Source organism: Megalopta genalis, chromosome 4 (genome assembly GCF_051020955.1).
Source record: "Megalopta genalis isolate 19385.01 chromosome 4, iyMegGena1_principal, whole genome shotgun sequence".
NCBI lineage: Eukaryota > Metazoa > Arthropoda > Insecta > Hymenoptera > Halictidae > Megalopta > Megalopta genalis.
The window spans coordinates 10,961,400-10,989,081 of NC_135016.1; the positions used below are offsets into that span (position 1 = coordinate 10,961,400).

Sequence of the window (27,682 nt, forward strand, 5' to 3'; positions counted from 1 at the left end):
TCTCTCAAATTTCTCCCAAGCGTATGAAATAACAAATTGCGAATACGAATATTATAAACGTTCTCCTCACCGTTGGAAAAGATCATTTATCAAACAAATTAAAAAGCAAGCTAGACCGATGTTTCTACGAAATAAAATTCTCTAAGTTAATTAGAAACCCGCGTTTCCTTTTTCAATGATTTTAACAAGTCACAGTTTTGTAATTCAATAGCTCAAATTTATTCGAAGTGTATAAAATCCGCATTTACAAGTCGCAGAAAAATCTACCGCGCGACTCGCCGAAAAGTAAAATCCCAGTTCGAAGAATCGCTCGATCCGGCGAATTCGGTGCCGATCGCGCTGTCAAAATTGCCAGCGATATCTCAGAAACCGGCGCGGATCCCAGGGAAACGTTTAGTCGGAGGCATTGACAGCTCCGCTAACGATTCGAAACGAGAACTTCCCGGCGTGCAGGTTTCTGAAAAAAGGTTTCCATCAAAATTCGTGATGCCGGGGCGCAGCGTGTATTTATATCTGGCCGGCAATTGCGAGGCTCGCGAGCGATAATCGTTGCCCCGATACCATTAAGTTAATCTCAGTAATTAAGAAAGTTACTCGGGGCCAGGCCGCGCGGGAATGTCGGTAGCGAGGGATTGAAACCAGCGTCGAGTTCCGCGGCGCTCCGCTCGCCGAGTGATAATTCCCGGTTGCTACTTAGCTGCGTTCCAATAATCAGGGCGATAATTATGCGGGGATCGCGGCGAATGTGACCCGCGAATGCTAATTGCAGGATCGAGCCCGGGAACGGCGGCGCGACGCGGTTCTTAACCTTCGCCGTTTAAGATCGATCTTCGTCGGGTTAGGGCAATTTGCGCGAGGATCGTTCCTCGCAGACAAGTCGCAGCCCACGGAATCGCCGCTCAGAGTGTCTCCATCAATTATGTATCTCACTGGAATCGGATCGCCGTGTTCATTCCCAGCCTGGAATAGAAAACTATGGAAAGCAATTTTGAGGGGGTCGATGATGGAACGAAGCAAAGTCGACAGCGATTTTTCCCCCGGAATTTTCTGACTGGTTCTGATCGATCGACAGTCAATTGTGTAGCAGGTTCTGTCTTGGTGAACATGGTCGCTGCAATCAGGCGTTTTCTTCTTCATGTTCGTTGCCGGAGTGCAGTGAAACTGCTTCGTAGAAAGTTAAAACGAATCTGTAAAAGACAGGCGTGTCTTCGGTGTCGTGCTTCTGAAGTACTATCAAAATTATTTAATATGTAATATTATATTTCTTCTGTCATTGAAAATGCTCTTTTTCGGTAGGTTAATGTAGGATGCTTCTAATCGTTGTCTGGAGATATGTTTTTGAACGTTTCCAGCGTCTATTTTAAGATTAGGGCGAGGGAGAAGCGAATAGAGAAGCTGATGACCATTTTGTAGGATTCCGGTTCCAGGAATCTCTAATCTGACATCTTCTGGAATCATTTGACTCGTTTAGTCAGTCTATTGTAAAGGAAATCGTTGATTGGTTACTAGATGGTTACAGCAGGTTTCGATTGTCTGCCGAAACGTGAAAGTGAGTGATCTTTCTATTAGCACGTTCGAACATCATTTTCAGTCTTGGAAGGTTAATGCGTGCAGGTATTTTTAGTCGCTGTGTCGAAATGCGATTTTTAAATAGGCTCGTCATAGGTCCCACTATGAGGCGTGAACTATAGCAGCTCTCTGTTCCACCTGGCAGCGTCGAGTTTTGTAACCGCTACGGTGTGAACAAGTTCACGTTCGTTTTGCAAGAAGCTACGCGGCTTGACGACACGCATTGGATACGCGTATTTACGTCTGTGTACATTGTGCTTTAATTAATGATTTAGAACAATGTTGCGTCCAGAATGGAAATTAGTTCCATTATTGTCTACGGGTGACTAAGGTTGTCACGACGTAAAGTGTTGCTCGCGCGATGTCGCAAAGACAGTAAAGTAAAATGGCGAACGGTGTGAACGGACACTGCGCGATTCGAAAGGTGAACAGGGACTGTCATTCTATGCGTTGTTGCAAAATGTAATTGCTATTAATTGAAGACAAGGCGTGGAGTGTGATAAAATACGTGAAACCTGGTCGAGAGACTCCTGGATGGATTTAAAAAGACAACGAAGCTCGCGTAACGATTGGCTTGTTGGTGGAAGAAAATCAGTCAAAACAGGTGTATAGGGAACGCGAGATTGGCACGGAAGGCATGGGAATCGCCGAAAATTTATCGCCAAAAGGCTACTTTACAGCTAAGATATTTTTATGAAAACGTTTGTGCCGAACGTCTCTAGAATTCGTCGTATTTCTACGCTATGACTAAAGACGTCCCTTATTTATAGCGATGCGACAGCTTACAGAGAATTTTTGCACGCCTTTTTTTTACAAAATGTCACCATCGGCGTTTTAAAATCTTATTTCGCAGAAGTCGCGTTACGAGTGTACGCGTATTTATCCTTGTCGAGTCGATGTGACACATTTCTGTCAGACGAAAATTCGTGAAATGCTGCGACGCGCACGCATCAGAAAATGAAGAAAGAAAGTCGCCTAATTCGAACCAGAAGCGGCCGACGAAGTGGCCAAATGTGAACCAAAAAACGCAAAGTTATAGCGATTCGAAGGACATCTTAGTTAGCAAAATTAAATTCGATAAAAAAACTCCCATGCAAAAATCAAAAGAAAATCAAATAAATAGCTTCAATGATTCCACACGAAAACACCATAACACTAGATTCACGGAGCAGTAAAAGCAGCTGCTTTATAATCAGTTTATAATGGTAACAATAAGATATTTATCCTGATTTTTAACGAGTGTTTTATTCTTTCTTTATTCATATTAATACTTATCTGCCGCAAGAAACGCGCATGCTGAATAAATAACTCAGAAATGTATCTCCGTGATCTGAATAATCGTACATTGAAAAATTAATGTCCCGTCATTTTTACGGATTCCGTAAACTTAGCGTTAATCCGAAGAAACTAGTCTCCGAGTACCTGAAAATCATCATACGCGAAACAACAGATCGATGACAAGCTCGATGAAACGAGCGCCAAAAACGGGAACGATTAAAATTCGTTGCGGTGGCGTGAGAGGTGACGCGCGAACAGGTAACTAAAAATCATCGCGGCCGGAGCGGGGGCGTTTTCACGGTCAGAATCGAATGCCCGCAAAAACGCGGCGAGCACGCGAGAATCAGCGACCACGTGAATTCCATGAGAATGACCTCGTGGCGGGGGCGAATCGTCATCGAAATCCGTCCCCGCAGCGGCTGATCGTTGCGCGGCGTGTCGAGCACGCATGCACACGGGTCATGAATGCAATTAAGCAGCGCGCATACGCGGCCCCAGGTATTTTGCGATGAAATGACACCATCAGTGAACAGTGTGCCGCCGCGTCCCGCCGCGTCTCGCGTACCATGTGATCGGAGAGGTAAACAGGAGCACGTGTTGGCAGCGTGACTGCTAGTGACGCCGCCGGGGCCGTCGCGGGGGTGTCGCGGGGGCTGTTGCGGGGCTCTGCGGATACCACGAGGAGGACTCGGGGTGGCTCGGTGGACGGGAAACGGTGTCGAGGGTAGAAAATCAGTGCGAGCTACCGGCACGGTAGGGGAGAGAGAGAGTTCTTTGCTTGCCGCCTCGGGACCGCAGCGAGCCGGCGAAAGAGAGAAGAGTGAGCCGGGAGGTTGGTCGACGGACGGAGACGGAAGCCAGAGAGAAAGAGAGAGAAAAAGAGAGAGAGAGGAGAGAGAGAGGACAGGTTGATGGAGAGTCGAAGCCGGAAAATCCCAAAGGAACCACTCGACTCGCGATAGAAAGAAAACGGGAATGCTGGCTTTCTTACCCCATGCCACGTCCCCTTCTCAACCCCTACAATGACATTTTGACACCGTGTCGCGAACATTTACTGTCAAGTGATTCTTGCTTCGCGATTTAACTCTTTGCTTCGCGATTTAATCCTTTGCGCTACGATTTAACTCTTTGTGTTACGATTTCTTGTTCAGCTATGTAGATCAGCGTTTCTTTGTTACCGATTAGGGTAATCGAACCGGTTACTGTGAGCTGATCAATTGCTATGCCTTTGGCTTGTTTTCGGGCATAATTAACTTTATGTTTATCGGATAATATATATTCTATTTTGTTATTCAGAGATAAACGAGACAAAAGAATAAAAAAGGTTGAACGCGGACCTTTTGGAGAAATATACAACTAGATCAAATAAATATACAACAGGATCAGTTGTAATTTTATTTAGTAAATTTTTTTGAACTCATTTTTCTATTATTTTATATTTTATATTTTTACAACAGTTTTTCTGCAGAATTAATGAAACATTGGAATGCTTTAATTATTTGTCGGAAAGGGGATAGTTAAATAACTTTATTTGTACTCTGGATACAAATAGACGTTAACTATAAATATTTTATTAACAAATTTTAACACCATTCGTGATACAAACAAATTATAATAACGAATCAATAAGCCACATTTAACTATCTTTTTGCCTATGCATTTTCATTCGTCAACCAGAGTGTCTCGCATCTCAAGTAACAAAACGTTCTTTCACGCTCGGTAATTGACATTTGAACCATGTTTATTATAAAACAAGCTCTCTCTCTATTTCTCTCTCTCACACATGCATATCGTATTTTATTGATATTTGTAGTAGTTGTTCTGAATATTTTCTAAAACAATCTCTCAATCCCCCGATTGTTCAACATTAAACATACCGCACGTTAAAATTGTTTGGTTTGCCTCATCTTCCAAAAATCACAGAATTGCGTTTATTTAGTCCTCCAGTAATTTTTATTAAAATATCTTCTCGAACAAAAAAACAATGTAGTCGAACATTTTCCATAAAAGCATCTTCGCCATTTCGATAATCCCGAAATAACATACTGGAAACGGGTCATTCGACCATAGAGTGTAGATTTGTAGACCTAATCCGGAGCTTAATAAAACATGCGAAAATTTCAATAAACCGTCGGAAACTAGAGAATGAAATATTTACAATTTGCGTCGAAATGTAGCCGGCGTGTTAAGAGAAAACCGTACGGAAACGCGCGGGCGTAACAGTCCGACAAAAAGAAAGTTGGGAAAGAGTTGGGAAAGCAAAGATGAAAAATGGGACCGCGAGTAACAGAGGCGGAAACGCGGATATTGTCCAGGTCAAGGAAAGTAATCGATGCTTTCCCCTTCTTAAATCCCGTCCACGTTTCTCCTCGTTCCTCGGCGTTTATCCTCCGTCTCTGTTCACCGTTTCCCTCGGCTCGTCAACCCCCGTTTGCAGCCCCATTCAGCTCCCTTTTACCCGATTCAACCCCTGCCGACGATCCGGCGCGCGATAACATTTCGCTCGACAACTTACCCACTTCCAGCTCGCTTTGTAGCCTTGCTTCTCTATTTTCCATCCGGCGCCCTCCATCGATTATCGACTCACGAATCACCGCCGCTAAGCAAGTTACGCCACCGTCTTCGAGCATCAAATGTGAATCGAGTGTTTCCCACTGTGTTACCGTGCTCGACCCGCGTCCTATCGCTTCTTAATCGCCCACGCGTGCCTTTCCCTCGCCAATTCTTCGACACAATGCGACATCGGATTACCCGGACTGCGGGTTTTACGCGTTCGTTCGCGAATTAGCGAACAGGACGTCGCGCGGTGGACCAGTTTCATGAAACAGCACGAAGTAATTATGAAGAACGATTTCTTTTTATTACATTGGTATTACATTTTTACACACGAATGTGTAAATATTTTTATGGTTCATTTTTATATATGTACGGTAAATTCTCCGTAAATTTTTAGGAAGCTTGTACACGAAAATAGACAATTTGAGAAAAGGAGATGCGATTATTATCGCGCCTTGTTTTTATAATTGTTGACAATCGACGACTATAAAAATGAGCCGCGCGGATCGAACAATCGTGTCTCCTCTTTCCAAATTGTCCATTTTTGTTTGCAAGCTGAAGGAAAATTGGGGAGAATTTACTGTATAAGTGGAAGATTTAGTCGATTAGTTCAAAGTTAATGAGCTTGTAGAAAATGATCAAATCGTTGACTCACGAATGTACCTGCGAACTACTGCAGTTAAATTTAGACTTAATATCATCTACAGTGTTTGCTGAATGTGATACCTAACCAATTTTAATATACCAACGTATGTAGAGATACAAAAGTGTATCTATACACTGTGTATAATAAATAAATAAATTGAAATTATTAATGTAGTCTGATACAGAAGAATCGAATATCTTTGTTTTCGTTGATGAAATTGAAACTGAAACTTTCAATATAATGGATCGATTCTGAGGTAATCTTCGCTTTTCTAATCGTTGTCTGCAATAGTGAATCTTCATTTGTGAATCTGCAGATTGGTTCGATTGAAATATTTTTCTTGTCGATTCCAAATTGAGGGCAGCCTTTTCAGATACAAATTGGATCACGTGTATCGTTACTGGATTCTTTAGGAACACCGTAGGAGTATTCAAAAAAATATATAATAATAATAAATATACACAAATAAATATTAATATATATATTAATATTTATTTGTGTATATTTATTATTATATATACATATTATTATTATATATATATATATGTGTGTTAATTTATATTGTATATATAATATAAATTAATATATATATTAATATTTATTTGTGTGTACATATTTTATATACATATTTGCAATATACTTTATTGTAGAAATAAGATAAATAATTCTTGTGGAAAAAAATTTAAAAAGATCGCTGGACCTCAAAATTAGCTGCTTATCCCAGAGAAAAAAAATGTTCCTTCCCGCAAAATGGCAGCGACGTCTCATTTCGCGAGGCAAAGCGGTCGATGCCGATCTAGAATCGTCGAGGCTTCGAAAGGTTTTAAAAATAGCAGTCTCGCATGCAGGCGATTCCGTATCAAAGAATTAGCCTCTCGAATCAGTTTACAGTGCAGACGCAGAACAGAACGGTGGTAACCCTTTGCTGCTGAAAGTGCTCGTTCCTTTGAGCTGGATCCCTGTGTCCGTGCGTCGCAATTGAACGACGTGACGCCCCGTGGCGCGAAGCGATGCGTGCGGTGTCATTAATTCTAATAATTCATAAAGAAGCACGCACGTGCGTAACCGGGACGAGGAGGCTCACGCATCGGGGGACAGAGCGATGCTACGGCACGAGTGTTTTTGTACGCTCGATGCTCCTAATAGACCTAATTTGCGTGTAAAAGCACACCCGAGATTTCTGTGCCGCCGTCGCCCCATTCAGATCTCCTTCTCGCCGCGACCGCCGCTCGGAAACTGTCCCGGAAGACTTTCGATTCTTTGGAGAATAGGCCGACGTCCTATGCGGACGACCCTGTCAGAGGAAAGTCAAGGTCTTCCTTAGTTTGACGAGCAAACTTGCGACCGGTATGACTTGTCGCAGTTGAGCAGTCGAGGCGGTTACTGCGGGATGATTAATTTGCTGTGCCTTTGGTTCGTTTTCTTTGGCTTGTATTCTTTTACCTTGATTATTTTTTAATAGAAATATTCAATACGTGTTATTCAATAGATATAACAATTACTATGCCCGAAAGCAAACCGAAGGCACAGAAATTGGTCACTCTGGCTCCACTAACTACACTTGGCTTCTAATAGTTGTTGCAAAATGTTTTGTTTCTGGTGACATTAAGTCCTTACTTATTAATTTTTCGATCATGCTTCAGATCAGGGGTGTCAAACTCAAAAGTTAACTTGGGCCATAATAATAAACAAACAATGCTTAACTTTAGGTGGGCCGCAAAAAAAATCAATGTTCATAGAAACAAATATTTTTATTTTGACCAGTACATTGTAATAAACATATATAAAGTTAAATTATTGTTTACGTCCTGATACTTGACATCAAAAATATTCATCTCAGGCCGCGAGTTTGACACCCCTGCTTTAGATGTTGCTACTTAAATAAACTTGGACGTTGTGGTCCAAATGTAACGTAATATATTCGAGAAAGTATGTTAGCGACCGAATTAATCTGACCGTAGTTTTGCTCAAGTTTAACAAGATGAAAGCTCTTCAAATTAAGTTAGAAAATTCTCAAACGAAACGGTCAGTGATGAAACGATCAGACATTTCGACTAAGTGTGAGCTCGTCTTTTTGTTCCATCGAGCCGTTCTCTGGTAAATAAAATCGAATACCCAAAAAATCGATCGATCTGTAAATATTTGTTGCCCAAGAAATAAAAACGGTTAACCAAAATTTTGTATGCTAAAGTGACGCGCTACGACTTCTTCAAGAACGTTCAGAATCGCAGGAAACAAAGTTCGGAAAACAATTTCGCCGCGATCTAAAGACACGATAAACTAATTTTCGCAACTTGTAAATAACCCGACCCAGGGTTTTTTACAATTCGAAGAACGGTCGTTCGAAGAGCGTATCACTTCGCAGAAAAATCCGGAGAAGACGTACTAAATATTTCAGAACAATCCGAGCCTGATATAGCAGCCCGGATAGTCATCTGCGCAGTAATATACATGTCGAACAGAGGGCAGGGGCGCACTAAAAAATCACCGATCCATAAAAGTGTTGAACGAGTTCGTTCTCGAGCAAGTGTATTGAGTTTCACTTGAAAGAAAATAAAGAAACGATTATGTTTTCCGGCTCGATCGACCGATAAGTGGAAGTGCTCCAGCGATTCGACGGTTAATCCTGTTTCAACGGGTGACGAGGGGGGTAGAAAGAGGGGCGAGGGAGAGAGTTAGCGAGAGAGAGAGGGGGGTGGGGGAAGAAGGAGAGCAAAGAAGAAGAGGGGGTCCAATGAACCGAGCACACAGCCCGTTTTTGGGCCAGATGTTAATTCCAAACGACTCAGCGTGAGCCGCGAAGGCGGTTTAGTACGTAAATACATCTTCAGCAGGGGGTACCATTATAATGGGCATGTGCGGTTAAAGTTCTATTTGTGGTAATTCGGAGTTTAATGCACTCACGCTCTGATTTAGCCGGCGGTCTGACACTTTTTTTGTACGGCGCAACCCCAACGACGCCTGGCGCCGTAAAACATGAAATATTCTTCCTGCGTCTCCGAGGACGCCACCGCCCGCGTCATATTTTCTATATTTCACGGCGAATTTTCATACGGGAGCCGTTTCAACCCCTTCGTTCCTCCATCTAATTATTTTCCAAAAGGAACGCCGCGAGTATTTTTACTTGAAATTTTTAGAACCAGCAGCGAGGTCGTCCACGTTTTCAGGCTCGACGCAAGTCTACAACAATTCCCTTTAGCATGATCAGCTTCGAGGTGCAACCATGTTTATCTGTAGTCAATTTTTCCGGCGGTATTTCTGGTGAATTTTTATTTCCCTCATTCTGAATTAAGCACTTCTAAAAAGTAGACAATGCTTTCTCTGCGATTCCAATCATTTGCAATCTCGCCAAAATTTTGTCAACACCAATTTTAGTAAAATAAACTTGTTTGAAATCGAGATAATCAAAATCACGTGAGTTATATTCTGTCTTTGTCGAAGATGGTGTTATATGGAAGTAGGGTGTTCTGTCTAATACGATACTATTTTTAAATTAAAATGTATACAGTCATTGGTCGTTCGACATATTTTTCTCCAAATTTTATATTACATTTTTAAAAACTGCTGTAACTGTAAACGAGCTGGAATTGTGTGTTCAGCAATATATGAATTTTTCAACAACCATTCAGCTTAAGTGTTCACTCACTGAACAGGTCACTCTACACACATATTACAAACCTAACTTCGTTATTTTTACGAATCCAAACGAATGGATCTTGTACGCGCGTTCTAGGAGAACTGTATTTTAATTCGTAACTACGGAAATCCGAATTTGTGACAACTACTCACTAAAATATATTATTTATAATATTATATAATATGGCATTAATATAATATAAAATATATCATACATAATATGATATTAATTATTACATAGAAATTAAATATGTAACACGCATTGCAGATGTTTTCGGGTGACAAGGAGTGGGGAAGGTACTCAAAGTAAAAAATAGAAAGGTTAAAGATTGAAAACATTTAATATTGCTGATATACTACTTTCGACCTACCAAAATAATTAAAAAAAAAGAATACTTCTAAGTTACTTCTATCTTCATCAAAAGAGGCAGAACATTTATTAATTTGCATAAAAATCCGCAGCCTGGTAGTAACTTTGATATCCACTTGCGGTAAAAACAATAAGCAATAATATTTACAGTATATATTCTGCCAGACTCCGTATTTCGGAGTCAAGAAAATGTGATAAGGACATCGATATCTTGGACGTTACGAACCAAAATAGTCCTTCGAAGGGTGCACGGGGTTCCGAAGAGTTGTCCGAATATTAACGGGAGCCGCATCGAATTTGCATAAAGATCCGGAAGCCGTGCGATCACGGAAGCCACGGTGGAACGGCGATTTCCGATGCCTTTGGAGCCGATTTATGGAGGAGTCGAGCGAGATCGAAGGTCCGTTGCGTTACGCACACCCGTCCGCGGATTGGTGTATCCTCGGCGAGGCGTTCGCAGAGTCGCATTAACGGGCCGCTGTTCGGTTTAATCCTCGCGTTCCGTGACTCGGGACAAAGCCCCTCGGATTTCTGACGGAATGGTATCGCACGAAACGACCATTACCTCGGCTGGCACTTAGCCGCCGCGCTTACGTACGTACGTGCGTTAAAGATTAATTCGAATCACTCGATACCGAACCGTCCCTCGAGGGAGGAACCCCGCCGCTACGGCAACCGGCGGCGACGCTCTCCTCAAGCGTCTTTCGATCGGTTTTCAAGGTCTTATCAAGTCGATTTCCAACAGATTGCATTAGACGATGGTGCACTTCGGCGATGCTGAAACACTTGGAACTGGACTCTTATTTCTCTTGAGAAGTTGGATGCGTTTCACACGGTTTTGGGGTTGACAATTAACACGTTCCGTGCCGAGCTTTTTTTACTCGAATCTTCGCACTTTGATATTTTACTAAAACTTGATGTATTACGTGCAATTATTAATTCTCGTACACATAACAACGTAACAAAAACTTATCAACGCCCATTCTTGCGGTGGAAATTGATTCTTCGGTTCTAAATTTCTTGTAAACAATTTGTTCAGTTCACTAAGTAAACATGCAAGCGTGTACCATCGATGGTACACGTGGCATGGAACGTGTTAAAAGGAGCTTAGATCGTTTTTTTATGATGTGTTTTTAAGATTTCTTTCGTCGAAGTTCGATCAATTTTTGTCGAAGATGGTACACTTTGATGATACTGAAAATTTGGAACTGGACAGGTATTTTTCTTGAAAAGTTGAATTCGTTTTACGCGATTTTGGCGTTGAAAATTAAAAGAAGTTTAGATCGTTTTACGATCTGGTTTGAAAGTTCATTTTGCCGATTTTGGATAAATTGCATTGGAAGATGATGCACTTTGGTGTTGCCGAAGATTTGCAATTGGATCGCGATTTTTCTTGAGAAGTCGAACTTGTTTTATGCAATTTTGCTGTTAAAGATTGACAGGAGTTTAAGATTGTTGGATAAACTGCATCGGATGTTGATGCACCCGTGTGATTTTGACGACATGGAACTGCACCGTAACTTTTCTTTCGAAGTTGAATTTGTCTTGCGAGACTTCCGGTTTGAAGATAAGCGAGACTTGACTTTCTCACAAAGGTTCGCGGTGCGTCTGCGATTCTCAATGCGAAGTGACCGTTCCTTTATGCAATTTTTATAGGTTGAACGTACGTAATCGGAAGTTACCTCTGCTTATCAATAATTTCTGTGTTGCGTTGTTGTAAAAGTTTCAAACTTTACCTCTGTGTACATAAAGCGCATTATCTTATGTCCTTAGTATTTCGAAAGTGTGCCTTTATTCCGGCAGTGTAAATATTTGCATCATTTCCTGCTCTTCGGATACTGTTAGCTAGCAATTATTATAATTAATTGTGCTTGGTAAAAGAATGTTTTATCATGTGTTGAAAATCCCTGACATATGTGTTTCTATGAGACTGCAATTGCTGCTTATTCAATTTAACTATTCTGTAATTTTCCTAATTCGTTTCTAATTTTTTAATAATGATATTAATTCTAGAACGAGTAAAAGGTAGCAATTCAGGCTAGCAATTGTCCACAATTTGTTTAAAAAATATATGTATATATGTATAATATTTGTATCTTACAACGCGACTAAGTTTTTTTATACAAATGAATATACTGGAAGAATCTACAAAATTTGCGAAGTGTACGATGAACAATACAGATATTTTCAAAGGTGTAACCAATCAAAATGGAACTACTGAAACATTTTCCTGACAATTGATTTGTAAGTTTTCAAAATTTCAGCGGCAAGAATCTTAGATCACCAAACGACCGATGCAAACGAAACCAGAAAACATCCCCGAAACGAAAAAAGCGTACCATTCAACATTAATCACACCTCAGAGCTTAGCCCTAAAAATCCGTTCTACTTCCACTTTTTCTTGTTATCGTACACGGAAATCTGCAGACACCGAATTTAATGTATCCAGGGCGCATGCAAATGCGGAGCATGCGGCGAAACAAAACATTGAAGAAAGAGTAATCACAGTTTCGTTTTGATCGTCGGAAATCCCCTAATTGGTGAAATTAATTCTCCTCCGATTCTGCTTGCCGCCTCTACGGAGCAATCTACGAAAATGGGTGCCGGGCATAAAGATCGACGGTCTAATGACCACGCGAGAGCCAAAAACAATGAGCCAGCAGGAATACCAGGACGTCTTTTGTCACCCCCGGGGCTCGAATCCGTGCAACCGTGGCCTCGAGCTTCTTTTCTGCTCGTTCTCTTTAGCATTATGAACGCAACTAGGCGCCACAAAGCCGCGATTATACGTTGCCATTAGACCGCTCGATTGATTACGGGATCGTGACGAGAAGAAGAAAAAAAAAGGTGGAGAACGAAAGAAGGAGTTGGACAAGGACAATGTCGCGATGGGCGGTTGCCAACTGGTCCCGCTGGGATCATTTTATTGGCCGTGTTTCAAGTAGGAGGGTTGCCCCTGCTACCTTCTTCTTCCACTTTCGCTCGTCCTCTCTCTTTCGCGTTTTCTTTTCCTTTTAACCCTGTTCGGCCGGCCTTGAGCCTTCGTCTAACAATTCGGGATCGCTTTTCGACTGTCCGCGGATTTCTGGAGAACGATCGGAACGCTATTTCGAATGTCACGGTGAATTACCGTTGACTCCGTGCGATCCCGTTGCGCTTAATTATTAATTTCTATTCTCCGTGATTATCATCGGTTCTTGAGCAGAACCGCGCGACTGTTGAAACCAGTATTCATCGTGTAGGCTAGTGGAACCAGTTACTGTGCGGTAGACAATTACTATGCCTTTTGTTTATTTTCAAGCGTAATTAATTTTATACTTATTGTATAAGACGTATCAAATTTTTTTCAAATGTCAATTCAATTGATTACTTATTTCCTTTTAAATTGAACATGCAAAAGTCAGTTGTGGTAAACAAATCTTCAGGTGTTTAAGAAACGTTATTTAAATTGCGAAAGTTGCGTTGCTCCTGTAGGCTGTTAACAGGGCAAAAAGTAATTGGCTAGCGTACCCTATTTAAATACATACGTATCGAAAATAATTTCTGCCGAGGAAATCGACGTCGGGATGCGATGCAGATGTAACAATTACGGTGCGAGCTACCGTTGAAAAATTGTTGAAATATTACAATAAAAATCGGAAAATGGTACGTGCAATTTAAGCGTGCAGTGAATTATGAATGTCTTGCGAGAAAATGTTACCGTACAACCGAGTTCCATCGAATCACGCTGAATTTTTTAGAAACGCAGCAAAATTTGAATACGCGTTCATACGTGAAATTCGGCGAGTTCTATTACAAGTAGGCATTGCAAATTCTGTGTAAATGCAGGTCTAGCGGTTCCCATGAAAGATCGCGGCTCCGCCCCGCGCTCGCAAATTACCAAAAAAAAGAACGCTACCAGTTTGTTGCACAAGTCTACACAGTGATAGTGCACGTGATACCCTTTCGAGCATGTCCTTCGCCGAGCCCTAAACGCCCCAGCGTCGGCCGATTCGTGGACAAGCTCGATTAAAACGTAACAAAAATGACTGCCAGCAGCGGTGAAATTGGCATGGTTCGTAACAGCTGTTCGTCCGCAATGAAACACCATAATTTCCAATAAAAGTGGTAAACTTTATTAAAGACTGCATGAGCCAGAACAATAATGGGACGCTTTCCACGCCGCGAACATTCGAGGGAATCCAACAATGTACAGCGAGTACACCGTCTCATTTCGCTGTAATCGAACGGCTGATTACTATGAATTAAGATCCACGAACAATGAAAAAAGTGCGCCGAGCCCGGATATTTCTTGTCTCGACCGCACACGGCCGCCGGCTGTTTCTATTAAACCGCAATTTGACTAAAGGTACGCACCTTTCGGCCCTTATATACCTTACGCAGATGTCGGCGGCGAAGCTATGAAATTACGCTGCGGTACTTTTAATCGGTTTTGTTCGAATCTTTCGTCATTCTACTGCTGAATCGCTGAATATTTATTTTACAGCAACAATTTATTTTCATGCAACTGCATAGGGTTTATTAGGCAAGTCTTAGTCACTTTATAGTAAACCGTTGAGTGATTTTTTACAGTACAAGTGCAAACGAAAATGCGACTTCGACGAGCTTTGTTCTTTCGATTAGACTCTTGGCGTTGTCTTTTATATTCTGAGAATCTTTCTGTTAGGGATTTTAGATCATCGATGGTTTATAATCGTGCAATGTTTTCATAAAACTGAACGTGAAATGTTGAACGTTTTTTCAAGTTCTGCATATGCAAATGATAATATGTATCGCGATAAGGACGAGTTGGAACAATGGAATTTCATTCTGGAATAGTATTGGCTATCTCAAAAATGTCTCGCATTCCGGAAATGGGAGATTCTTGAGGTCATTTGAAGTAACTTTTTCCTCAGCGAAAATGCAAACTGCGGCTTTGTTTACGAGTTATTAACGAAAAATTGTGACCAATGGGAGGCGAGATCAGTTGGCGCGAGACGGCCGAGCCAATGAGCGGAACTGGACTTTGTGCGGTCCTTGGCTGGCCCGCCTCGCGTCAGTCGAGCTCTCCTCTCATTGGTCACTGTTTTTTGTTAATAACTCGTAAACGAAGCCACGGATTACATTTCCGCTGAGGAAAATGTTACTTCAAATGTCCTCAGGATCTCGTCATTGCCTGATTGCGAGACATTTTTGGGACATCCTGTATATCCTCAGATTACAAAGTGCCTTCTAGACTGCCATAAAAATTGTCATGGAAGATCCACAATGCCTTTGCAGATTCAATACATATTATTTTTAACTTGATAAAATTATCAAAAAACGAAAGTACTTCTAGATAGTGCCTAGGAGATGTCAGTTTTAAGCTTTATTGAAATCAAAGTAGACTTCGCGACATTACATGTTCGTGACTTACAAACGAGTAGATCTTTATTATTATATTTGAAGATCATTATTATTATACAATATTTTTTATAGATGTTGAGTGAGTCTCAAGCTCCCCATTCGACCATAAAGAGCAGTTCCCCAAAATGCTGAAGCAAATAAACTCCAGAGCTAGCATAAAAATAAATAAAACCTGTTCCTCCAACTGTTAGAGAGGTTTTGTACACGCCCCTAAGGTTCAATCTAGATCAGACACAAGCAACAAACGTTCTGAATTCCCTCGGGGACAACGTTTTGAAGCAAGAGACGTCAGAGAAAAAAGATACTTTCAATCTTCCTATCCCATAATCGGCCTTCGTAGGCTATCTATCTTCCTCCCTTCCAAAGTGCTCTAAGTGGGCGTGGCTTCGTAGCTCTCGGCATCGGTGGGGCCAGGGCAATTGCCCCGTAGGGCCAACCATTCCCAAAACGTAATCTTGGCTCAGTAATCCCTCAAAATAACAATTTTATGGACTAAAATATTCATTCTGCTTATCAGAGTTAATCTAGGCTTCATCAAGTGATCGAAATAAAATGTTTTCTAGTGCAAAGTGTAGATCTATATTGTCCCAAAAATAAAACTTTATAAACGAAGATCTTGATTGTCCCTCTTCTGTCTAGTGGAGGTTTATATGGCCCCTAAAATACAAATTTACTTAGAATCAAAAAATCTTGAGCATTCTTTTTTTAATTAGTATAGATCTATAGAATATATAGAATATAGAATATAGAATCTATATAGAATATATAGAATATAGAATATAGAATCTATATAGAATATATAGAATATAGAATATAGAATCTATATAGAATATATAGAATATAGAATATAGAATCTATATAGAATATATAGAATATAGAATATAGAATATAGAATCTATATAGAATATATAGAATGTAGAATATAGAATCTATACAGAATATATAGAATATATAGAATATAGAATATAGAATCTATATAGAATATAGAATCGTTAAAATAGAAATTGTATAGACTAAAATTTTGATTCTCATTCTCGTAGATGGCCTAGATCACAGCAGGTCGCAAAAATTCCTTTTTGTCTTCTATTGTATTTCTTCTTCCACTGTATTATCTCTTATGTTTGTTTTTGATATCTTTTTGATATGCTACTTGTACAACACATTGTCATACTGTTATAATACAGGGACTCCCTTCCGTTGATCAAATAAATATTATTATTATTATTAAAACGAAAAATTTCTAAATCGATAAAGTAGAGTTTTCCTAGATCAAAATCTTGATCCATCCCCATGTATATAATCCAGATCCATGGCAACCGTCGCCTAAAAGTCAGTACAAAAATCTTGATCCTTCTTCCCGCGATCTCTCGTCAACCATCAAAGACAATCCCCATCCTCAAAACCTAGCCCGGTCAACCCCTAAAGTCAAACCTATCCATCCTAAAATCTCGATTCCCCAGAATCAATCCGAATCAGCCTAACCCGTGGTAAGAACTAGGATATCCTGCCCGCTTAGAAGAAGCGGGCATTCGCCGGTCCGGCATGCGTGGCCATATGGCGATCATCCACCGGTTTATTTATAGTGTCGGTGGTCGTTTCGCATGGTCAGAAACGGATCGCGTTTTCGCGTCGAACTGGACCTGGCCGAAAACTCAGAAATCGTGTTGCCGGCCACGGATCGGCCTCATAAATCGTGGCCGGGACTTTGGGCGGTTTACACGCACCTCGTCGCCGTGGCCCCGGGGCAACTAGGCAGCCTAGGGTGAGAGAGACGTGGATGCCAGTGGCCGGCAGAGTTAGACAGAGACTGGCTAAGACTATGTAGAAACTAGCTGCCGGCGCACGGTTGTTTCTAAACCCACCTTATCTACTAGCCCCTATAATAAGCTGCGATCTGAGACCGTATATCCCACCCACACGCGCACACTAAGGAAGCGCGGCAAGGAGAGCCGGGGAGAGAAAGAGAGATGGAGAGAGAGAGAGAGAGAAAGAGATGGAGAGAGGGAGAGAAGGGCCCACGGTTGGTTCACACAAACGTAGCCTGTCCGAAGGAGCTACCCGCAATTCCCGGGCGCTTATGCGCCACGGTGTTGTAGGCCACGGAGCGCTTGCAATTACAAGCTGGTCAACATATAATTATCCCCAATGACCATAAATTACCGGATTTTTATGCGCAACATTCTTAATTACCCTTTGAATTAACATCAATCAACCCCCTTAATTGTACGCTGCTGGGCTGCCGGCGTCGCTGACGTTGCCTCTGCCCCCTCCCTCCCGCCCTCCCGCTGCCTTTTCGCGATCCTCTTCCTTTTAAGCATCGCGATGATGCCCGGTACCGTTGATAATGTGAAAACACGATACGTGGCCCGGGGCTGGGACGAGAAATATCGAGAAAACGAACAAGATGACGGGAGGATGAGACGAATGGGTAAGAGACACATCAGGAGACGAGTATCTGTCCTCTCTCTATCTTTCTCTCTCTCTCTCTCTCTCTCTCTCTCTCTCTCTCTATCTATCTCTCTGTTTTCTTTCTGTTTGTCTCTCGCTCTCTTGGGTCGGCTCTCTGTCTATCGTTCTCGCTTCCTGACTCGTTCGGCTTTCCTTTCAGTGGTTAAACGTCTGATCAGGGAGAGACAGGGAACGCTCGCGTCCGCCCGGTGACGGCGCGTCGCATAATGCACGCGTTTTAATTGCCTCCCTAGACACTCGAGCGATCCTCGTATCAATGGTCCCCGGTGTTTTAATTGCGTATTCGATTACGCGGACTTTCACCGGGTGATCCCGCCGGCAATTATCGCTCGAGGAGACATGCCAGGATGCACCCGGTGAAAGCGGATACTCGCCGCCCTGTGGGAAGATCGGACCTGCCGACGGTTTTCTGATGGAACAGAGGCCCGCCGATTATCATCTGCGAGTGTTTCCGACTTCTGCCGTGGGCCAGGCTGTCTTTAGAAGCTAAACCATTGGGCCGGCTCAGATCATGCAGCTTAGGCGGTTTTGGGAAAATACGCTGCTCTCGCTGGACCTTCTTAGTTAGACACCTTCGGCAATTTTCCGTAGGGATTCATTAATTTTCTCAGGACTGTCTGACCATCTTAGAGATTAAGCAGAGATTAAGCCGAGACGCTGCAGTTCGGACAATTTTTAGGAAATTTTCTGAACTATTTTGATGGCGATGTTGTACGTTAGAAATTTTGTTTAATTTTTGTGTAGTGGTTAATTGTGTATTGAGATTCTTCTGAGTTGTATGTTTTGAGGTCTGAGATTTTCTTATGGTCGAACTTTATGGTATAAAGCTGATATTCTTGGTTGAACATTTTATAAAATTTTCTAAGAGGTTTGTTTGTATATTCGGCTTCTTTTATCTTCAATTTTTCTGCTCGATAAATAAATTGTGGATCCTTTCGCACACACACATTTTCATAGGTTATGTTGTACCAAGTCAGGCTACGAAGTAAACGTATTTGTAAGATCGGAGTCTCTTCCTCTCGTAGCACGAATAAACTAGAAATCTCTCATTTATTTCATCAGCTAGAAACCTTGTAATGTTCATTATTATACTTCACTTTTAGAGTAATTAAAATATATAACGACTGAAAGAAGAATAGAAGAACGAGTAGAAAATGGCAGGAACTTTTATTCGTTCTTGTAATTGACAATTAAAATTTTGACTTTGTTTAAGGATCCGCAGTTTAGTCGTTACACTTGGAAATTATAGAGCCGATGAAATAGGCGAAGTGTCGATAAATTGATAACTGGGTACACGTAACCGTGGGACCGCAAAGAAATGTGAATATAAAATATATAGTGGCGTTGTCATACTCACAGTTTTATTTCGTGAAATATGCATTCACGATCACGTGTAATTTTGCAAATTTGTTAGGGATGCGTATATTCCAGTAACCAGTTCGCGTGTCTGGCTATTATTCGCTGTTTCTACTTGTAATAAACATTGCCGACGGCACGATGTTATCTGCTCCATTAATCGTATTGTCTTCCAACTATCAATTTACATCTAATTAGGGTACAAAATAAATAATACTGCGCCAGGTATCGTTGTCAGGGCAAGTTTAATAACGGTAATCTATCATCCCACTCGCAGTCTCTTACGCTATTTATAAGTTTCTAACAGTCTACGAAGACTCAACTTAAATAACAATGTTTTCCACTGGACCACGCCCACCTGCAGTATTGCTTCTGCTCTAGAATTAACTTTATTATCCTATGGAAGTTGTCCGTTTACAACATATTTCATGCAATGCACAGTAATCGTGCGCAACAATCTTGCGTCCCGAGCTAATTATTCCCGCAAAATATCAATCCTTATTTAACCGAGGTAAATTAATATACACAAACGCCCTAGCACATTAATATTCTCCGTCGTTGATCTCAACGAAAGCATTGTTGCGAAAATATCGTTTTAAAATATTCATTTCGAGCACGAAGCCTCGCAACATATTCTTAATTATTCCTCAGACAAATTTATGCAGAAAATGTAACACGCCCTTAACGCCAACCACGATCAAATTTCCGGTTTCACATTATCCAATTAGAAAAAATTATAAAGATTATTATTAAATTATATCGTGGATTGAATGAATCGTATTATTGGAGCAAGCGCTGTGAATGAAAACTGTGCAAAATCTAAACGAACTCGCTCTTCTAAACACAGTTACCGTGTTATCTGACGATCGTTAGAAGATTTAATTACCGCGAAACATTGTAAAAGTATCGTTCAGAGTGGCATTTCGAGCACCCATTGTGCGATGTTTGCGTAGCTCCGCCTGTTATTAACGACAAAGAAGATTCTCACGAGTGGAAGCAGAAAAAGAAAGACGCCGATCGACCCGCGCGCCGATGTATTACAACAATTACACTGTCTTCGACGGCGCAATCTTACGCGAATCCGAACGTGGCATTATGCGTCGACGCATTGACGTTCGTAATCGCCAAGGCGGAAGGTTATTTAGGGATCCAGGCGATGATTGATCCTCTCGCTATAGCCGGCGCGGAAACGCGACGCCTCTCGAAGGCCATGCTCCCGCGCGAACATAGCAATTTTCAAATATTAATGCTCAATGACACTCGCACGATCGACGGAATATAATCATAGCCTGATTTCTTCTCCGCGGTTTCGTGCCGGATATTCTTATTCCGTTTCACGTATCACGGGTTACAGCGGCAGCCTGTTCGGGGCCGAGGCTGGTACGCTAATGAAACCGCACTCTCATTAAACCATCCAAATCGACGATGCTAATTGGCCAGCTTTCGGGATAACCGGCATTATTGCTCAGAACGCGATATAATAATCGTTGCGGACGAATTCGGATCGGACAGCCGGTGGTTAAAGCGTCTAGTAATTTCACGGACGTGGCCCTAGAGCGATTAATACCATCCCGACGGAAATTAACGACCGCAAACGGAAAAATCCTGGGCCACGATCGACGGGGGCCCCGTCCACCGAACTAGAAGACCTCGTTCACGGATCTAAAAACCATCCGGGCGATCTCCTTTCCTCGATTATTCTATAGGCGACGCTTAGTTATTGCGTTTCTGCAGCTCTGGGCGCTTCCACTTGCCGATTCGTTCGTCCACGAAATTAATCCGACACTAATTACCCCATTTTCGAAGCTTCTACTTTGTTTACATATTCTTTCTTTTTTTTGGTGGCGTGTTTCGCATATTTCGTAATCATTTTTCTCTTCTCCTCTTCAGAATTCTTTTCTTGTCTGTATAATTTTTCTATTCTGCACTTCATAGCTTTTTCTTTCTCCTGTCCATAATTTTTCTCTTTCTGTCTTAATCATTTTTCGTGTCTCGTAACAATGTTTCTTTTCTCCTCTCAATATTTTTTTTTAAACAGAAAAACGCATGAAAAGGAAAAATTATTTTCATATGTTTTTTCTTCTCCTCTCCAGTATTCTTTTCTACTCTTAATAACTTTTTCCTTCGTTTCTTTAATAATTCTTTTCTTCCTTAATAATTTGTTGCATCCTTTAACAGCACTCTACTTCTCTTAATAATTTTCCTCTTTTTATCTTGTTCTCTTCATAATTGCTCCCTTGGTATCTCAACAATTTTTCTCTACTTCCGTAGTTAATTGTCCTGTTTGTCTTAAGAATTCGTTTTTTCCTTTAATAATCTTTTTCTTCTTCTGTTAATCATCTTCCTCTTCATCTCTGAACACTCTATTCACCGCAATCCTATTATTAAAATCATCAACGACTGACCTATGCAAATGAAGCTTGTTAATTTTATTTTAAATATTAATTTCACACACACACACACACACACACACACACACACACACATACAGCAGAAGTTGTTGTATTATAATGATCCAAATAATTTGAATGAACAATTTGACGAAATTGCTGTCTCTTTTGAATAATATTTTAGAAAATCGTCAACTGATCTTCGCTACAAGAAAATCGCCGATAATTAAAGTGTTAATAATTCTTCTTTTCCATTTTTCATAATATCTCTTTTCTCATAATTTCTCTCCTATTCTGTTCACAATTTTTCTCCTCTTCCACTGATAATTCCGCTGTTTCCCCCCTCAACAATATTTAAAAGTTGAAAACAGTATCACAGTAATTTCGAATATTTTTTTCGTGCCTCTATCTTCTGTTCCACGCACTCCCTTTTCTCCGGCCGCAAAACGGCCCCCTCGTGATCCGAACCCTTCTCTAAAATACTTGAAACAAACCTATAATTTCGTCCAGTCGAACCAGCTGCGTAAAGTAATGAAGATAACTGCGGCCGCGAACGAGACAGCGCAGTATCGTGGAACGTAGAAGCCGATGCATGCATCGCGGCGTGCTGGGACGTGTACAGGAGCCGTCACAAGGCTTAGGTTCAAAGCGAGAGGCATCGGCCGGGTCTTGCCGGTGCATTTTCGTATTACAAAACTCCGGCAAAAAAGTTCCGCAGCCAGTGAGCAACCTCAGCTTTGACAAAATCGTCGTCGAATTACCGAGGATCCTCGGCGACGGATCGGCCGCCGCCGATAACCCCCGGGCATTTTCCGAACTGTTACACCAGCCGGCTAAAAAACCGCGGCAATTACGACGTCGCCCGTGTAACGCCGTGTCAAAACCCAATGTTCACAGCCGTGAACGTGTCTCCGGAGCCACCACGGCGACTTCTTTTTGCGACGGGGAGGCCGCGTGTGCGCGGGCGCGCTCGCGCGCTCCTCGCGCCACTCCGCTCCGCTTCGGCGTTTTAAAAACCCCGGCGAGAAACATTTGCGCGGCGACCATTATAAAACCGCTTTTATGAGGAACAAAGTAGCTGGTGGCCAGAGAAGGTGCGCTCCCGCCCTTTGACAATAATTTGTCCAGAATAACCGGCTCGTTTCTCTCTACCCCGGTCTTCCGCTCGATGATCCATCCAGCCGTTCGTCATAGGCGCACGGCTTTTAAAAAAGTAAAGCGCTGGACTCGGGCCAGCGCAAAAATAGAAGCAGATGTTGTTAGTTGCGTTCACCAAGTACACGATCCGCGGCTTCGACGATGGATTCCTCTGCCGGCCTCGTCTTCCTCCTCCCGGCCCGCCTCGTCCACGGTCTTCTTCTTTTCGTCGGCCGGAAGGGAAAACGTCTGATCGGAGGAGCGCCGTCGCGACGGGCCGGTGACTTCGTTGCCCTTGAATCGAACCGCGAGCCGAGGAAACCCAGAATCTCCGACTTCCTTCTAAATATTAGGATAGGAATGGGAACCGGCTTTTTGTTCGGCGCCTGCGGAATCGCAACGGTGTCAAGGCTACGCGAAATCTCTGAAAATCGATCATCTGCTTCTATTCGATGAACCCGGTCTCTGTAACTCGCGAATTTTCTACGATCCAGTCGCGTAGATGAAATTGTAGACTTATTAGACTTATTTTTTGATTAGCATCGTTTTTCGATTACCTGATCGGTGAGCGATCACTTGAGTCAAATGTCTGTTAATGTTATTTAATCCTCTGAATGATGTTATCCCAAACGAGAGCTGTTTAATACTGAGTTCACACTTCGTACAAAATTTGTATCTTTTTTACAATTTTTAAGGTACTTTGTTTTTCAATTCCGCAAACTTAGGCTCTTTCATGGGAACTGTTTGTATAAACTGGATTATTGAGCAACAATGCTTGTGAAACGTGTATCTTACAAATGAGTATACAATTATTTTGAGTGATAATGTAATATGAAATGTGAGGTCCCTTATGATTTATAAAATGAGTACCTAAGTAATTAGTAGCATATTTAAAAAGTTGTATTTATTTGTCGGAAATACGTATTAACATTGACTCTACCCAGCAATAATTATTACCGCTGTTTCTTCCTTAAAAATTTTTTTTATGTTTAAACAACTCCCTCTCTTAGTAATTTTCCTCTTATCTCGTTCTCCTTATAATTGCTTCCTTCGTCTTAATCTTAAGAATTTTTCTCTATTTCTGTAGTTAATTGTCCTGTTTGTCTTAAAAATTCGTTTTTTTCCTTAATAATCTTTTTCTTCTTCTATTAATCATCCTTCTCTTCATCTCTGAACACTCTATTCATCGTAATACTATTATTAGAAACATCAACGACTGAGCTTGCTTTATAAGAATGACAAGACTGAATCGATTTATACTTTTCCTCATTTTAATCACGACGTATACTTGGATTAAGATATTGATTCAATCAGTCCTTGCGAAAGTGTCTTCGCAATTTAAAACAATTTCAAAACAACATCATAAATGAATAAAAAGTGTCTTACATTAATATTAAATCTGCAACATGAACATCCCAGCAAAAATTCATTAGATCCAATTATCGAGAAAACCTGCAAGAGAAAACCAGGGCTACAATTTCCTGCGTCAAAAGATGAAATAAAAAGATAACCGATGCTTGCGAATATAAATATTTTGGTGCGTTTGCTAAGCGAGTAAACGCAAAAGAGATTCCACTTGTCATCGTTCGGGCGACAAAGGCGGAATCTCCGCTAAGCGGCCCGGCCGGATAAAAATAATTAGCTGGATAAATGCGAGGTGTCTGGGAAGATGAGCGGCGATACCCGATTTTATTCTCGATGCCGCGTGACGCCTTGCCCCCGCCATTTTCGCTTCTTTGCTGATCCCATCGGCCAAATGTTTTTGCTTTGATGTCGGAAGATGAACGGGCCTCCTTCTAATTTCCACTGTCTGCATTCTTAACAGCTGCACGCACGACGCTTCGATACGGCTGGCGGGAGTCCCGCGGTTTAATTAGTATCGCGTTTATGCGTGTCGCCTGCGCCCTTTCAAGTCCCTCGGCCAGGCCAGGGACGATTTCGGATCTTATCGATACCGGCTCGCTCTCTTTTTTTCCCCTCTCGTTCTGTGCTGGAACGATTAAAGGTAATCTCGTGCGATCAACAGAAAAAAAGGTAGATATCGCTTATTTTCTGAGCAGGATCGATGGTTAATTATACGCGGTGAAATTAGAAAATAATCGCACTCGAGCGTTTTTCGTTTTAACGAACTACATCATTTTACGACATCATTGCATCCGACGACACGCTGAAATGCAATTACGTCTTCTCATTAATCCTGCCGCGTTTTCTTCTGCTCTCATTGTTCGGACTTTCGTTTCTACGATTTCGAGCGTGTAACGTTTGTCGAGCTAACCGACTCCTCGAGTTCGGTACGCGAGGAACTAAAATGTTTATTAAATCATCGAATTAGGCAACGTCGGGCCCAATTTTTCCAATTGACCGCCGCGAATCCCCGCGGCAGATGCTGGCAACGCATCAGCCCGTTACATCAGCTTACGTTACAAAATACTTAAGCGAATTAATTCCTCCGTGTAGGCCACTGCCCAGAATTCTCTTTAACACTTCGACTCGCGAGCCAACACGCACAGGGATTCCGCGGAGCACAAATCGGTTTTTAGAAAGGTCACTCGTACATGAAAGAAGCCTGACACTTTGTTTGAATGAGTTCAAACGTTCACGCGAAGAAATGTCTTCGGCGTAAGCATCAACGACGAGTCGTAAAATATTCGCGACAAAATTATGCTGGTCGAAGAATATGCATTTTAATTCTTTAATACCCTTATTTATGTTTATCAAAGCTCATTCGTTTTTGAAATAATTTTTTTTTTAACGAGCTATTAACGACCAGATTCCTTTGGACTTTTCCTTTGGACAAGTTTGACAATTTTCCCTGCGTCGACCAGAAAAAGTGTTCTAACGATCTTGACGTATAACAATTCCGCAAATTCTACCAAATGTAACGGTATATTTCTTTGCAACATTATTAACATCGAAGCGTGCTTAAAAAATCATCAAACAGATCGAGACACCATCGATGCTCGCAATTTTCTCGAACACTTTCCAAAGCGTCTCACTGTCCTCAAACATGTTTGTTCTATTTTTATTCCGTTAATTATTCTGTTTTCGAACCAGCAAAAACCACAAAATGATTCTATCCAAGAATAATTACCATATCTATCGCGATAGTAGCAGGAAAGATTCCCAAAGCTGAAAGTCTCCGGCGTGCCGTTACGGTGGAAGGCTGTTTGACAGTTACGGCAGAGATCTTTCTGACAGTTACGTTGTAGGACTTTTCGACAGTTACGGAGAGAATACTGTAGTTCGCGGGTGAAAGGGTGGCGGTAAACAGGGATTATTCGAGGTTCCACGTCACCGGACGCGCAGAGACAAATGATATTCCCGCCATTATGGAATTACCGGGCGGCGGAGCACGCAGCGATCTCAACTATTAGATCGGTCCTCAGAGAGTTTTGGTCGATTCGCAGATTACGAGTCCCCGGGATGCAAGACTGACATGGCGGAGGGTTCGGCCGAGGAGGAACAGAGCAGTACCGCTGCGCCCGCTTCCCCGCCAGCTGATCTTCGCACTCTGAACACCCAATTGTCGCCGCCTTATCACCACCAGCCCCATCTCCAACCTCGTCTTCAACATCTGCAGCATCCCAACATGTTGGCGACCGCCGCACCGCCCCGGCACAGCCACAGCATGCTGTCTCATCAGGTGAAAATGGAAGCCGAGTTGGACGCTCCCTGCGACGTGCCATTGAATCTCAAGAGCGAGGTAAGTCCATGAATCTCTATCATCTATTGACCCTGATCGATTTTCGATTCGTTCTAATCGAACCGGGAACAGTCGCATCCTTGACCGAAATGTCGATTCATCGACCGATTAATTATTTCGACGTACCTACTGTCGTTCGGAGGCTGCGGATCTTCCGTGCATTCATCGCTTGCGCCGATTTTTAAATCCATTCGAATTGCTCGATCTAGCGTCTAAATAGCATTTCTGGTCCGAAAGTTATATCCAAAGTCTAATAGCATTTTTATATTCTTTTTACAATGAGGTCTTGGTCAGTTTTTCGATCTACAAAGGAATTTTCTTTTTTGATTCGAATTTTTGTGAAATGACGTATGAAAACGAGAATTTTACTCTGTTTTATACACGATAGAAAGATCGTCCTATAGGTCGTTGCTCTCAAAAAGGAATTTACGGAGATCATTTTTATCGTTTCATCTTATTTGTTTGTTTACCATCGAGTCGCTTTTACATCAAAAGATGGATTAAGCCGTGGAAATTAGGGACGGATGAGAATTGAACACTGATCGATGTCGACGAGTTTTTTGGAAACTAACTGATTTTTTGGATCGAGTATGGACGTCGAATATTCGTGTTCGATTGTGCTGATGTTTCGGTGAAATTAATTTGTTCGCTTTCGTTTCGAATATCTAGATCCGCAGTCTACTGACGCAGCAGTTTGTTAGAAATATTTAGAATCAGTTGACAGAGTGATCAGCTGTTCGAGGGTCAACAACTCACTTTTATGTTAAACGTTGCCTATTTATTAATTATTCACGTCATCGGAAGTATCGAGTCAAGCGACTCCCGTTAAAACCGTGTATCTAAATCACAACAGACAAATAATCATTGTAAAATGTCCTGATTATTCCGCGAAAGTTCAGCTGGCATATTTGAGCAGCTGGATGGGGCGACTGTGTAAGATGCTCTCTATCTCCATCGTCGATGATACGCTTCGAAACAGGGCAGGGGCTTAAGATGATAACGAAATTATGCGCGGAGGATCCCCAGCGGACGCGGATCGCCCCAGATGATTAATAAGAAAGCCCATCGCTCACGACGATCGTCGTACTCGTTACTAACGGTTTTGTGTGTCAATGACAGCCAATTGTCTGGTTAAGTAGCTGCCGCCGCCGCCGCGTCCCAACCTAAATCGGCCAATGGTCTCTCTG

The 27,682-nt window shown here is 41.9% G+C and overlaps 1 protein-coding gene across 10 annotated transcripts in view; it reads left to right on the top strand.

Annotated features, from left to right (window-relative positions):
* The window catches only part of pdm3 (POU-domain protein pdm3), a 334,644-nt gene that overhangs the window by 2,832 nt on the left and 304,130 nt on the right, over positions 1-27,682 (top strand). For all 10 annotated transcript variants that reach the window (XM_033477982.2, XM_033477992.2, XM_033478021.2 and 7 more), the window contains exon 2: positions 26,200-26,495. In XM_033477982.2, the coding sequence (XP_033333873.1) occupies positions 26,229-26,495 (267 nt within the window). In that variant the 5' untranslated portion in view covers positions 26,200-26,228. The remainder of the gene's footprint in view (positions 1-26,199; positions 26,496-27,682) is intronic.